Below are 14,400 nucleotides of genomic sequence, written 5' to 3'. Positions count from 1 at the left end.
AATGGGGTGATCACGGGAAAGACCAATTGCTATAACAATACATCATGGTTGGCCAGTGGGGGAGGGGGACAAATGAGGGAAAGCCTCAATGAGGTGGATTCGCACAATAGCTGCAACATGTAGTTCAAGCTTAGCTGTGACCACGAAGAGGGCGCAGACCGGGCAATGCAGTGGGCGGGCTCTGGAAATGCAGAGTGGCACCACAGGTAAAAGACCTGTCTCGTCCAGCAGGCAATAAATACGTTTTGGCTTGTTGTCTTTAATGTCAATATTTGGCAAATTAAAGGGTGCCATTGTGGGGGTCTAAAGTCATTGTTAGTCATTGGTACCTGGACGGAAAACAATCACATCTTAAAAGTTGCCTCCCTGTCTGTTGTGGTTATAAGGCCAGAGTCAGCAGACATGCCTAGCATTGCACCTGCACACCTTTCTAGGACACCTCAATAGGAATTTGGTTTGCCCACTGCCTATGGGGAAGCCAGGATGCTTGGTGGCACCCTTGATGATCAATGGGACTCCACTGACTGGCTAGTCAGGCTGTTGCCTTCTGCTGGGGCTGTGCTTCTGGCTGGAGCTGGTCCTCTCGCTGTAGCCCATGGCCCAGTACATACAGCTCTGGGGGAGATACACGCTTTAGATTCAGTTCCGGGCCACAGAGGCTGCTCCAAGGCTCGGTGTCCTTCCTGGGGGCCTCATCGCTGCTGCAAAGGGAAGATGGATGCAGATGAAATACTTGCTCTGCAGTTTCTCCTGGCCCCTCCCCATCTCCATTGTCCTGCTCATGGTCTGTCCCACTGACTGGTGAACCGGAGAGCCTCTCATTCTGTGTCAAGTATGCCCTGAAGGCTGCTGTCCGTGCTGCTTGCCTGCTGAGGACTGGCACTGTGGGGACTGAGCTAGAGGTTGTTTTGGCTGACAGGTTGAGTCGTATTCTTTTCCCTGATGCCCAGGATCCTACTGCTTGAACAAAGCAACTCCCAGCTGTGGGAGCTGGGCCTTTATGTTGTTTAAAAAACATTTCTTGTTTAATCAAGGGCTGGGCTTAGCTCCTAGAATTAAAAACAAAACAAAACAAAAGCCACACACGCACACATATAAACGGCTTCACTCATTTGCCACCCTTTTCCTGAATGGAGAAAATGGAAACTTCTTGGCAGAGCGGAGGCTCAGCATTTGGATAGAATAGAGTTTCCCAGCTGCTGAGCCATATGTGACAGAGCCTAGGAGGGGGCTTGCATGGAGGTGGGGATACCCACACATTTTCCTCAGTGTGATGGACAGGCTCTGGGAATTTGGGAGTGGGTGGGCTTGAGCATGTTAGAAGGCTGGACTAACTCAGAGAGCCACACTTGGTTATATGCTGGTGATTACTGGGTGAAGGTTGGAGTCTAGCTGCCTGAGTTAATGCCCTGGTTCTTCTACTTACCAGTTTTGCAGCTTTTATCAGTGGAATCTCTCTGAGCCTCAGCTTTCATATTTATAAACTGGAAATACAAATAGCACGTATTTCATAGGGTATGTAGAGATATCAATCAGTATCGAGTGAAGCATGTAAAACTCTTTGCTTACTAAGTGGTACGTCGTAAGTGTTCAGTAAGGGGTGGGTTGTCACTATGCTGCTGCTTTATAGAATTAATAGAAAGTCAAACCTAGAAAGGACACCGCACTGTTGTTGTTTAGTACCGTTGAGTTGATTCTGACTCTTAGTGAACGCTACGGGTTGGAATCGACTCGACGGCCCTTAACAACAACAACAACATAGGGTTTCTGAGGAGCACCTGGTGAGTTTGAACCGCTGGCCTTTTGGTTCAAACTGACCTTTGGTCCAGCGCCATATTAGGACTCCAGAAAGAACATTAGGAACCCCCCAAGTCATACAAAGGTAGGCACCTGAAGCTCAGAGGGTTGGGGGCTTTGGTCAGCGCCTCTCTGTCCATCTCCTCAGGACCCCATGGACATAGAGCAGACAGTATGTTTCCACCTAGTTAATGAATTTCATTAAATAGCATACTAAGCCACACGTGACACCAAACCAGTGGAGGACAAATTTGCATTTGGATGCTAATCATGATTCCAAAGATAGCTAAGAGGTGGCGAGGAGCCCACCACATCATCTCTGACCTGATCCTGGGTCCCTGTAGGTGTCCAGGGCCCAGCATGGTTGGTGAGCAACAGCTCTCACTTTACTTCACCTGTGCCCTTTGGAGTCGGGAAAGGCATATCTACCTCCTCACTCTATCACCCCTGGCAAGAGGACTAACTGGCAGGAATGCAGAAGGGGGCATGTCCAGGGGAAAGCCTGTGGTAGGCAACTCTGGGCCAGAATGCTGTGGAGGCTGATACTGTGGCTAGACAGTCTGGTCCTAGAGCTGCCTCTTCCCCCAGCCTACCCTGCTTCCATATCTACAGGGGCTCAGGCTAGGAGCTGGATTTTCCCAGTTGCCATACCAGGCGACAGAAGGGAACTGCTACCAGGTGCAGGAGACTGTCCCTAGTTGCTGGCTCTCTGGCACTGGCTTGGTGCAGGATCCTGGGGAGTCATTATGTGCCCTTTCACATTGACCTCGGAGGCTCCTGCTTGGGACTTGTTCTCTCTTTCAAAGATGAAGTCCCCATCCCCCACCACTTCCGCTTGCCCCCCAGCCAAGTATTGAGATTCAGGACATAAAATAACCTCTTGTTGTTGTTGTTGTTAGGTGCCATCGAGTCGGTACTGACTCATAGCGACCCTGTGCACAACAAAACAAAACACTGCCCAGTCCTGGGCCAGCCTCACAATTGTTTCCCCGCTTGAGCTCATTGATGCTGCCACTTAGCCAAAAATGACCATAGTCTGCCCTATTCTGAGGAGAACTCTTGAGAGATAGGCATTATTTTCTTCTTGAACAATTTTATGTTACTATACGATTGTTCCTGCTGTTTTAAAATGTTAGTGCTTTTCATTAATGTCGTGTTATTTTTCCCTGTTCTCGAAAGTTCTTCTCCTGAAGGGCACCATTTTAGAAATCTAATAACCACGTGGATGGCTAGAAATCTAATAACCACATGATGTAAGGCATGATGCACTAACGTTTATAGAGGTTCTTAGATGAAGGCCACTGTGCTGTAGGAAGCTAATTTTCGATTAAAGAAAAGAGCAATATTACATTAAGATTCTTGCAAAAAAGAATCAATATTTCATTTCTTTCAAGTGGCTGGGAAAGTTTATATACCGATAATAACATACAACTTTACTGAGATAACATCTTTATTTAAAATTGACTGCCGAGTACTTTGTGCAAAATTACTATTTACACCTCAACAGACCTGTGAGGTCTGCAACACTTACCAGTCAGGCAGAAATTAACTGCTAGTTTACACAAGGGTACATGCAAAGGTAGCAGGCACTGGTATTGGTTAAGCTTTGTCTGATCTGATCATCAAGACATATTGGTAAGAAGAGTTCCTGACTGATAGGCCTCAAAGTTATCTTTTGTTCCCCAAGCCAGCATTCCTGAAAAATCACGCTTTCTTTCTGCAAAATCACCATTGAGCATGAGAATTCTTCTTTCAATGGCTATAATAATGGTGATCTTGGATTCAGGCCCCAAAGTCCAGGCCTATGGGCATGGCTGGCCAAGTGACATCCAAGTCAGCTGTCCCTGATGAGAGCACATGCACTTGAAACTCAGTCAGCCTTGGCTCTGATGTTTATTGTTGTGGTTAAGTGTCATCGAGTTGGTTCCAACTCATAGTGATCCTGTATGGGGTTTCCGAGGTGACTGGTGGTTTGAACCTCGCAGTCCAGCGCATTATCCTGCAGCGTCACGGGGAAAGTCTTGCTTCTACTCTGTAATCTCTGGTGGGGAGACAGAGATCAGACTGAGCTGGAGAATAAGTGAGGCTAGAGGTTTGAGGTCAGGAAGTAGTCATTTACATGCTATACTTCTAGGGCCAGAGTGGTCAAAAATATTTTCATAACAATCCACCCCCAGCACTAGCTGCCATTGAGTTGATTTTGAGTCATGGTGAGTCCGTGTGTGTCAGAGTAGAACTGTGCTCTAGTAGGAAGGAGTTTTCAGACTAAGATGTTACATGCTTTTTTTCACTCTCATTCTCTTGTGAAGGCTACATGACACGTGATCCAGCATCTACATGACATGTGATCGTCACGACAGATCACATGAAGAAGCAGATAAGAAAATCCAGCTCTTTTCTATTAAACATCACTAAAGAGATTGGCAAAAAATGTGAGACAATGCCACTCTTTCCACTAATTTTTTTTTTGTGTGGAAAATATTGTTGGTTTTCATGAGTATGTTATTTAGTATAACATGTAATGGGCTTATTTTTGTTCTCTTAAAATTAATTAAATATTATCTAATGTGGCAAAAGGATTCCTGGTATGGTGCTGTAGGATAAGCACTGGACTGCAAGGTCATTTGAATTGCAAGGTCAGTGGTTCAAACTCCTCAGGTGCTCCTCAGAAACTCTATACAGGGCAGCTGTGAGTTGGAACTGACTCAACAGTACTTAACAACATATCAAAAGGAGCGCTGGTGGCACTGTAGGATAAGCACTGGACTGAAGGTCGGTCATTCAAACCCACCAGTCATTTTGAAGGAGAAAGACAAGACTTTCTGCTCCTGTAAAGATTTCCAGCCTTGGAAACCCTATATAGATCTCTCTGAGTCAGAATTCACTCAATGACACTTCCCAACAGATAGAGCCCAAATAAACAAAACTTCTTTTGGGTTCTCGTATTTTAAGAGTTTGAAAGGAGTCTTGAAACCAAAATGTTTGAGAACTTCTACCCTAGACACAGATCTACGATAATATTAACCTGGACAAACCACCCAGTTGGGACCAGAGTGTGATAGCAAGTTGACTGTGAGGACAAGTCACTTCACCTGATACCCCATTTGTAAAATGAAGGAGGGATTTGACTGGCTTGATTGTTTTCAACGTTATTTTTAATACAGCAGAAGTTTTCAATAAAAATCTTTCTCAGAAACCTCAGATTGGTAACAGGTAAGAGCACAGCTGCTCATAGTTGAAGAAGGGGAGGACTAGGCAACTTTCCCAGCTGCCTCTTTTCTTGCATCACAGTTTAAAAACTATTGACCCAGAAGATCCTAAGGCCTGTTAGCTCTTCCCTTCCATCTTCCTGAGGATGATTCTTACCTGCATTGGCTACGCTGGGCTTCACTAGTTGTGTGGATGCAGCCAGAGACAGACAGCCAGAGCCTGACACCAGACCGGCATTCAGAAGCTGTCTTTCTGATGAAAGGCTGAGGATTGAGGGCATACAGAACCACTCTCCTCTGTAAATCTGTCTTCAGTCGTGGCCCTGAACTGCTACTCCTCCAGCATCCTGCTGGTGTCCGGAGAGAGCCCCCAGCCTCTGGGGGGGTCAGTAGGTAAGCTCTTGAGAGTGGTATCTTAGTTTCAAACAGAGAGGAGGTGGCTGGACAGAATATGGAACATATATTCTCAGATACTTTGGCCATGGCTCCTGGGCTGTCTTCAGCGTCTCTTGTTTCCTTATCCTTCAGAGTGGGAGATGCTGGGTGAGATGGGGAGGGACTGGAGGATGGGGAACTTGCTTCTTTTCTCTGGCTAGGAGGGCTGGAGACCTTGTGTTGATCAGGTGGGCTTTCTGGGGGAGGGTTGGACACCTTGTGCTGGGGTGATGGGGACATTTGTTTCTTCAGTGTTAGTGGGCATAGCGTCCTGGGACTCACTGGGGGGCTTGGTGCTTCAGTACTGAGTGGTGGGTTAGGGGACCTGTACACAGTGGGGAGTCTTGGTTGGGCTGGCCTGTGGGAGGAGGGCAGGCTCTCATGTCTCTTCTCAGCTAGGGGTGCCCTGAGCACCCTTCTGGGAGAGGTCTTCCTGACCACCAGGGGACTTCTCTGTTGGCTTTGCTTTGAAGCCTGAGGAGAATGTGGTCTTCGCATTGGTACAGCCAGGCTGAGTTCCAAGGCCCTCCTTTGCCCGGATAAGTGGCTACAGCAGCGCCAGGGTAATGTCTTCTGGGTATGCCTGCAATGGCTTGTCGTCTTCTCTGCTTGTGGCTGACTCTGAACCCCACCCTCTACCTCTGGGTTTTGGCTGCTGGCTGGTGGGTGGTTCAAGTCCAAGATAAGCTTTCTAGGATTGCAGCTACTCTTGCTGCCCCCTGGCCCTGTGCTTTGGGGCCTGGTAGTGCTGGCTGTGCCCTTGTTGGGCAGCAGCTCAGTGGGGCTCATGGAGGCTCTCAACTTTGGGGAAGTCCATATTCTCCTGGAAGGGCCAAATCTTCCCATCCCTGGCATGCTGTTCCCTTCAGGGAAGCTTCTTGCTGGATCACTGCTTTCTCGGGGCTCCAGAGACACAAATGATTTGTCCATCAGGATTTCCAAAGGTGGTGGAGGAAGATGCTGGGGGTCCTCCTCTGTCTCACTGTGGATATCCTCACTCTTGGAGGCTTCTGTTGTAAGCAGAGGGGGAAAGAGAGGTGCAAAGGACCTCCAGCCTGCTGCTGGAGAAATGTGGGCCTTAGGGTACAAAGAGACAAGTCCCCTATAGATGGGGAATCTGGGAGGCATGATGGGAACCCCCCACTTGCTGAGGCAGAGGTTTGGCTCAGAGTCCTTGGAAGCCCCCAGTGAACTCAGACTGTTAGTGGAACTGAAAGTTTCAATGAGTTTCTTGACTGATATTCTGGTGGGATAGCCTCTAGTGTTACAGTCCTTGGTCCTGGGAGCCTTGCTTCTCTTTTCACCCAATGGGCTGGCGTTGGGATGCCAAGGCTGCTCACTCTCGGGGTGGGGATTGCACTTCTGCATAATGCTCTTGTCCTGACTAGGCAAAATGCTGAAGTTTTTGGTGAGAGATGCCTTCAGCTTGCTGATAGCATTGGTCGGAGTCACCTGGCCCTTGGTGTCTGTCCACAAAGCTGCTGCTCTGAGCTGCAGAAGCTGCTCCTTGCTGTGCCGCTGGCTGTGTGCCCCCAGTGCATAGAATGCCTCCAGCCTCTGGCTGAGGTCCCTCTGGTCCCTCTGTAGCTCCTGGAGGGTGGGGCCCTCCATATGGCTTTTCAGATTCCCCTCTGACTGGGACCTTATTTGCTTCACCAGAGCCCCCCTGCTGCCACTGACCGTGCTAGGTCTTGGTGGGCCCATTGTCCTCCGGTTCTCCTCTTCAGCCCAGTCAGGGGGTCCAGAGGGCACAGGGACAAATTTGCTGATGGCTTCCTTCATCTTCCGAATCATGTCACGGGTCTGGGGGCTCCTATACCTCCTGGAGTGATGCTGAAATGTGCTTTCCCAGCCAGCAGGTGAAGACCGTGGCCTTGGAAGTGGAGCTGTGTCCTGACATGCACGTGGACTCATGCTGCGAGCTTCATCTTCCTCCTTCTCTGGGCTGCTGTCCTTGTCTTCACTGAGGAATGGAGGGTCCGCTAACATGGAACCTTTAGAGAGGCATGCTTCCACAGGGACCTGGCTGCCAAGGGAATCCCATGGAGTGTTTGTGCTTGGTCCCAAAGGTCTAGAGGAAATACTTTCTGGGTCTGGATTGGAAGGACATTGGTTTCTTGCTTCCTGAAGTGATGCTGGCTGAACCTTTGACGTTGGAAGCCTTGAGAGTGGACAGTCTTGTTGTCTGCCTGAACCTAACCAGGAGGGACTTGGCTGCCAGGCCTGTCGTGACAGCCTGGTTTCCACTTGGGGTGAGGTTACTGACTTCTGTTCTATGGGCTCCAGCACAATGTCCCAGCTGGCTTGCTTGTCCAGCTTCTCCAAGGACTGCATGGATTCTTTGTCAGCATCAATGCCACTGTCTTGAGAGCACAAGGGGAGACCCTGTCCCCCGATGTCCTCATGGCCATTCACCAAGCTCTCGCCAAGTTGACCCAGAACTCTGAAGAGATGCTCACCTGTACCCCTCTTTAGACTCAGCTCCTTTTCCAAGTGGCTTGTGCAGGAGTGGAAGAAGCTTCTGGAATGTCCCAGGAGGCTGCAGGTGAGTGAGCCCACTGTGTCATTGAGCTGCTGCAGCTTGCTGACTGTATACTGCAGGAGCTGTTGCAAGAGATCTGGTTGCTCCCGGGTCTCTCCTTCTCCCAACGGCCAAGTCAGATCAGCCGTAACTTGCTGAAGGAGTGCTTCTCCATCTTTAGAGATCTCCCCCAAGAGCTGGTTGACCTTATCAAAGCATAGTAGCAGGAAGCTGACCACGGGCTGCAGTGACGCCTGGGTTTGGGTGGCCTGATGGATGATGCACAGGATTGCTTCGTATTTGGAGAGGCTGGAGTGCAGGTAGGCGTAAGTTTGGTGGTGGGCTGCAACCAGGGGCTCAGGAAAGTCCACCTTGTTTGCAGACCCGCAAGGAGGCAGGACTGTTTGGCAACAATGGTCCTGTTTGCCTGGTTTGTGGCATTTTGATTTCCTTTCCCATGGGTAGGTCTGCTGAGTACTATTTTTCCCCAACTCCTCCCCAGATAAGGCTGCTTTTTGTAATCCATGAGAACTCTGTGTCTTAAACAGAATGTCTTTAGCCGTATGACTCTGTGATTTGGTTGGCTGGGATGGAAAGGTTTTGCCTTTTAGGGTCAGTCCTACCCTATCTTTCCCTTAGCCTGAAACAGAATCCTCCATGAGCTGACATAGACCTTCAGTTGTGATTTGGTTCCACCTGGCCCTTGGCTGCTCCTCAGCTGTCCTCTGTCCCAGGCACTGGCCACCACCAGAGTCATAGCAGGTGGCACTTTTAAGCAACAAAGGGATAGAGCATCTTTCATCGCCCGCCTGATGCCCTGACAAAATCACCTTGGGCTTTTTCAAAAACTGAAAGCCACTCTTTGTAACACTGTTCACAATGTCACTGTGGGAAGGTGTGCACCCCATGATTTCACCTTGTAGTGATCTTTCACCCTCCACCTTTAAGAATTATCAGAGAATTGCATTTGAAAGAGAAGCAAAAGGTTGTCTTACAAGTCCATCCAGGCAACTTCCAGACCAGAATCCTTTGAAGTCCATTGCTCAGAATCCTTTGAAGTCCATTGCTCAGTGCTAAACTGGAAGCCAGCTGCCCTTGAAGTCAACTTCCTTGGCTCCCCTGCAAAGCTTCTCTTGGTGCCTGCAGTGCTATTGTAATTCTATGATTTCAAACCCTGTGCTGTTACTGAAGGCAGATGCCTCAGTCTCACAGATTGAGTCTGTTTCGCTCATGTCCCTAACAGATGGGGATGGCTAGTGGGACTGTAAGCCTATTAGGTTAATCATGCCCCAGCCAGTTAGCACTCAGTGTGAGCTAATACAGAACTTCTCAGCATCTACTATATTGGGAAGCAGATTATTTTTGCACATGTTTGTGCTTTTAATTCTGTTCAGATGCCCACCATATAAAAGCTAAAGAAATGAGGCATCCTTGAAAAAGGCTCTAGGAGAGACACATTTGTGGAACAGGAGAGAGGACTTGCTGATTACAGACCTTGCCAGAGAGGTAACCTTCAGAGGGTTAAGAAGGACACACCGGTTGAGTGGGCGCCAGTACGTCATGATCAGAAAGGCCTGAAAACACTTAACAGACAGCAATGGAAGCAATGAGTGAGTGATGGAGAACATCTCTCAATCAGGGAATGAAAAGACCAGGTTTCTTTCCTTTACATGGAAGAAGTATACTTCTTCTATACTACTGTACTGTACTACTGCAGAACCATCTGCTTCTGGTCCTCATTCCTTCCATCCTGGTTGCTAGGCCACTTAGAATGATACATATCCAAGAAAATGCATTGGTTTGTTAAGGAACAAACCTCTATCCTTAAGTTGTCTGGAAATGATTTCCTACTGGTGGAGTTTTTGTCCTTCCTGTGTCTGTATCTCTGCCCACACACTGCAGCCTCCTGGGTAATGTCTCTGCTCTTAACACATGATTTCCACAGTCTACAGAAGAAAGAGGGGCTTTCATTTAACTAGTTGTGGTCATTTATGTTGTTGCCAAATTTAATTTTCCTGGTGTGGCACTGTAGGATCAGTACTGGACTGTGAACCACAAGGCTGGCAGTTCAAACCCCACCAGCTGCTACTTGGAAACCCTATATGGGGTCGTTATTAATTGGAACCAACTAGACGGCACTTAACAACAATACAAAAAATAGTGTACTGAGCATCTTGGAGCATCTTCATCTTTTTTTATAAAAAAAACTTTTTATTGTAATTTGAGTGACCATTTACAGGGCAAATTGGTTTCCATTCAACAATTCATACACGTTCTCGTTTCGTGACATTGATTATAGTCCTCCCAATGTAACCACACTCTTCCCATTTCCTTCCTGTGTTTACCATTCCCGTTCGTCCTTCTGCATTTGCCTATACATTCTTGCCTTCTGAAGTTTATCCCAGGGCAGATACTGCTTTTGATTTCATATACTTTATTGTTCTAAGGAATACACACTTCCCTGGCGTTAGTGTCCACCCTATCGACCAATGTACTGTTAGGCTGGAAGTTGAGTAGGGATGAGTTCAGTTTGAGGCTTGAAGTGTGACCAAGGACCATAGTTTTGGCGGTTCCACTAGTCTCCATTAGCCCAGTAAGCCTGGTCTTAATCATGATTTGATTTTAATTCCACATTTTTCTCCCACTCTGTCCATGACCCTCTACTGTGATCTCTTTCAGAGTAGTCATCTAGTTCTTCTGGTCTGAGATCAATAGCTGCACCATAGTTGGCTGCTCATAAGCTTTTAAGATCCCAATTGCTACACACGAAACAACACTGTCTTTGTGAACTATCTTATACCAATTGACTTTGGTGTCCCTTGAGACTATGGTCCCAAGCCTCCAGGCTCAGTAACACATTCCCTTCAGTTGTTTGGTTATGGTTAAGAAGTTTATATACTTTTGCCCCCTCTTTGCTCCATTATACACATGGATATATATACAGCAGATACAAATATGTTTGCAGAAATATCATATGCAAAATCTATGTGGTCTTGAGTAGTCCATTTTGCCTGCTCATACCTGTTCATCTTGCCTGTCTGCCTATGTATCCACTTGTAGATTGTTATTTCTGATAATGAATGATGGCTTGTGTAATACCATTTCTTTGTTGTTCATACCTGTTGTGCACCTTTCTGAGACTTCTTTTCTTTACTGATATTGTAGGAATCACTCCCTGATTGCATGCTGACTTTCCCTTCAAGTAAATTAACATGTGTCTGTTATCGTGATGTGGCACTGTGGGTTAATGTGCTGGACTGCAAAGTCAGTTTGAACTGCAAGGTCAGTGATTCAAGTCCACCAGCTGCCCCTTGGAAACTCTATATAGGGTCAGTATGGGTTGAAACCACCTTGATAACACTTAACAACAACAGCATATCATCCTGGTGTGGTACTATAGGATAAGCACTGGACTACTAAACCACAAGGCTGGCAGTTCAAACCTACTAGCCAATCCTCAGAAACCCCTATATAGGGTCATTATGAGTCGGAACAGACTCCACGGTACTTAACAACAAAAACAATGATCTAATTAGTATTTCTCCTTTCCTCCCCCCGCATTCCTAGTAAGCACCAAATATCTCCCCCCCTCCCCCCTTGTTAGTAACCCTTTCCTTGACTTTCTATAATAGCAAACTCCTGCAGTATTTAATTGACTGATTTCACTCAGCATTATGGAGTCCTGGTGTGGCACTGTGGGATTAAAGCACTGGATTGCAAGGTTGGTTTGAGCCACAAGGTCAGGGGTTCAAACTCACCAGCCATTCCTTGGAAACCATGTACCGGGTCACTATGAATTGGAACCAACTCGATGGCATGTAACAACAATGGCCTCTAACTTAATCCACAGTATGAGGGGTTCCACAGATTCTTTAACATTGTATAATTGTGTGTATATTCATTCATTTTCTGAAGTTACTACAACTGGAGTTGATATGTTGACTTCATGGTCTTCATTTTCAATGACAGTATCTCTTTGCTATTAGGCATAATGCTGCAATGAATATGGCTGTACGTATGTCTGTCCATGTCCCAACTCTTATTTCTTAAGGATACGTACCTAGTCATGGGTTTGCTGGATCAAATGGTATTTCTATTTCCAACTATTACCGTACCATTCCCACACCAGGTGCACCACATTGTAGTCCCATCAGCAGTGCATGAGATTTCAAATCTCTTCACACTTTTGCCAGCATTTGTGGTTTTCTGTCTTACTAAACTTTGCTATAATAGTTGGACCCTGATGTAGCACTGTAGGATAAGCACTGGACTGGTAACTGTAAAGTTGGCAGCTCAAATTTGCCAGCAGCTCTTGGAAATTCTCTACAGGGTCGCTATGAGTTGGAACCAACTCGATGGCTTTTGTTGTTGTCGAGTCAATTCTGACAAATAGTAACCCTGTATAGGGTTTCCAAGGAGCAGCTGGTGAGCTTGAACCACCGACCTTGTGGTTCAAAGCAACTTTTGTAGTCCAGTGCGTTAGCCCACAGCATCATACCAGGACTCCAGTCTTGACGGGAGCAGAAATCCTCATCTTTCTCCCACAGAACAACTGGTAGTTTGAAACTGCTGACCTTGAAGTTAGCAGCCCGACTCAGAACCACTACACTAATGGCACACAACAGTAATTATGGTTAGGTGAGATGACATCTCAAAGTTATTTTGATTTGCAACCCTTGGAGTATTTTCTGAAGTTATACAACTGGAGTTGATATCTTGACTTCATAGTCTTCATTTTCTCTTACTGCACCTTCTTAAACGAATGCAAACATTAGTGTGTGTCTCAGAAACAGAAAAGCCTTAGTTAGAGACACCTCTTCTGGAGACTGACTGCTGGAATCGTGTGTGGAGCCTACTGCCGATCACAGTGTATGCCCCAGAGTGCATAATTAATAAAGTTTTCCGATCTGTTTATTTGAAGCAGAGCTCATGGGAAACAAATAGCTGAATCAGTGCCTGGGGGCGAGCTGTGTTAGGCATCAAGCTGTTGTTTCATTTCTGTCACAGCACTGGGCTGGCCCAGTAAACAAGGGAGCCACGTGGGAGGATCTTCTCCCCTTTGAGTTCACCATTTAAGAGAGAGAAAAGCTCATTTGAAGGACTCTTTATGCAAATTCTCCTCCTTTGGGATTTGGGCCCCTGCTTGGATCATCTTTGTGAAAACCTTTGATCTAAGTGGCTAAAGCTATTTCCAAACCAATGATCATTCTCAAGGTATTGCCTTGGAGATTGGTTTTCTTCTCTATTCCAAAGAATCTAGGAAATTTTTACTCATTGTCACTCTTTTTTTCCTAAATTTAAAAAAAGTTGTTATTGTTGAAAATACACACAGCAAAACAAGCAGCAATTCCACAGATTGTACAGTATACTTTAGTGACATTGATTATATTCTTAGATTTGGACAACCATTTTTACACCCCCTTTCCTGAGTTGTTCGTCTCTCATGAACATAAACTTACTGCTCTTTAATCTTTTTTTTTTAAAGTTTTTATTGTGAGTTTTGTGGGAGAACGTCAGCTTTAAATTCATCGTATCGTATTTTGTTTCATTGCAATGATTACAGTCCCTTCCATGCATCATCAAATAACCAAAAGGTACACCCCACAAGCCTGCCCCTCCCCTGCCTCCAGCACACAGCCCTTCTCCCTCCCTGAGTCCAGTGTCCCCAGCCACTCCCATCTATCCACATCATCATCTCTGTCTCCATCCCTGGCATTACTGCCTCTCTGGGTAAGGTCCCACTCTCCATTATTCTCACTTGATGGTCCTGGGGACCTCCGCTCCTGAGCTGCAAAATCAATCACTATCCTCCTTTTTTCAAAAAAACATCTACTTCTATATTTCCTACCCTCACAGTTAGTCCTGATGGCAATTATTCACTATTGTACCATAAGAGTCTTATGCCCATTTCCTTTCGCCAGCCCGGTCCCAACGGATTGGAAATCATTGAGTGGTGATTCTGCCTTCCCCCACCCCATGTGGAACTAGGCTCCCTCTTAAAATGCTTCTAAGCCAGTTACTTCTTGCTTTTATAGGCATCCCCATTTTGGGTAGCCAATGTTCAAGTTACCCATCCCTGTCAACCCTGTATACCGAGGGGGTGGGAGTGATCCTTGCTGTAAAGATCTGTTCCCTTTTTTGAGCTATTACCATAAGTATAGGTTAAGTTGATCAAATTTTATCAGGTTACTCTCCCCACCCCCTTTCTTTCTTCTTCTAGTCGAGTTCTGTTCATTCAGCCATCGAAGCCAGGGCAAGTGGGTACTATCTGCAAGTATGGGTGTTCTTGTGCATCTCCCCTCACTTCATATCAGCTGGACACTTCACTCTGGGAGTCCCCAGGTCTTGCCTTACTGCTGGCCATCCAGGTCTCTACCCGGGTTCACAGGGGTCTGTTGAATGTGGTCGGGCTTAGCTCACAACTTCATTGCTGTTTTT

General features: G+C 46.6%; 1 protein-coding gene across 1 annotated transcript; it reads right to left on the bottom strand.

Annotated features, from left to right (window-relative positions):
• Window positions 1-532: 532 nt before the first annotated feature.
• Window positions 533-8,870, bottom strand: LOC102834363 (chromosome unknown open reading frame, human C2orf71). The gene is given in 2 exon segments (XM_006835282.1): window positions 533-701; window positions 5,164-8,870. Coding segments are annotated over 2 exon segments (3,876 nt in total).
• Between the last annotated feature and the right edge of the window lie 5,530 nt (window positions 8,871-14,400).

This window comes from Chrysochloris asiatica, unplaced genomic scaffold, assembly GCF_000296735.1.
Source record: "Chrysochloris asiatica unplaced genomic scaffold, ChrAsi1.0 scaffold00016, whole genome shotgun sequence".
NCBI classification, from domain to species: domain Eukaryota; kingdom Metazoa; phylum Chordata; class Mammalia; order Afrosoricida; family Chrysochloridae; genus Chrysochloris; species Chrysochloris asiatica.
This window is presented reverse-complemented; position numbering and strand designations above follow the sequence as displayed.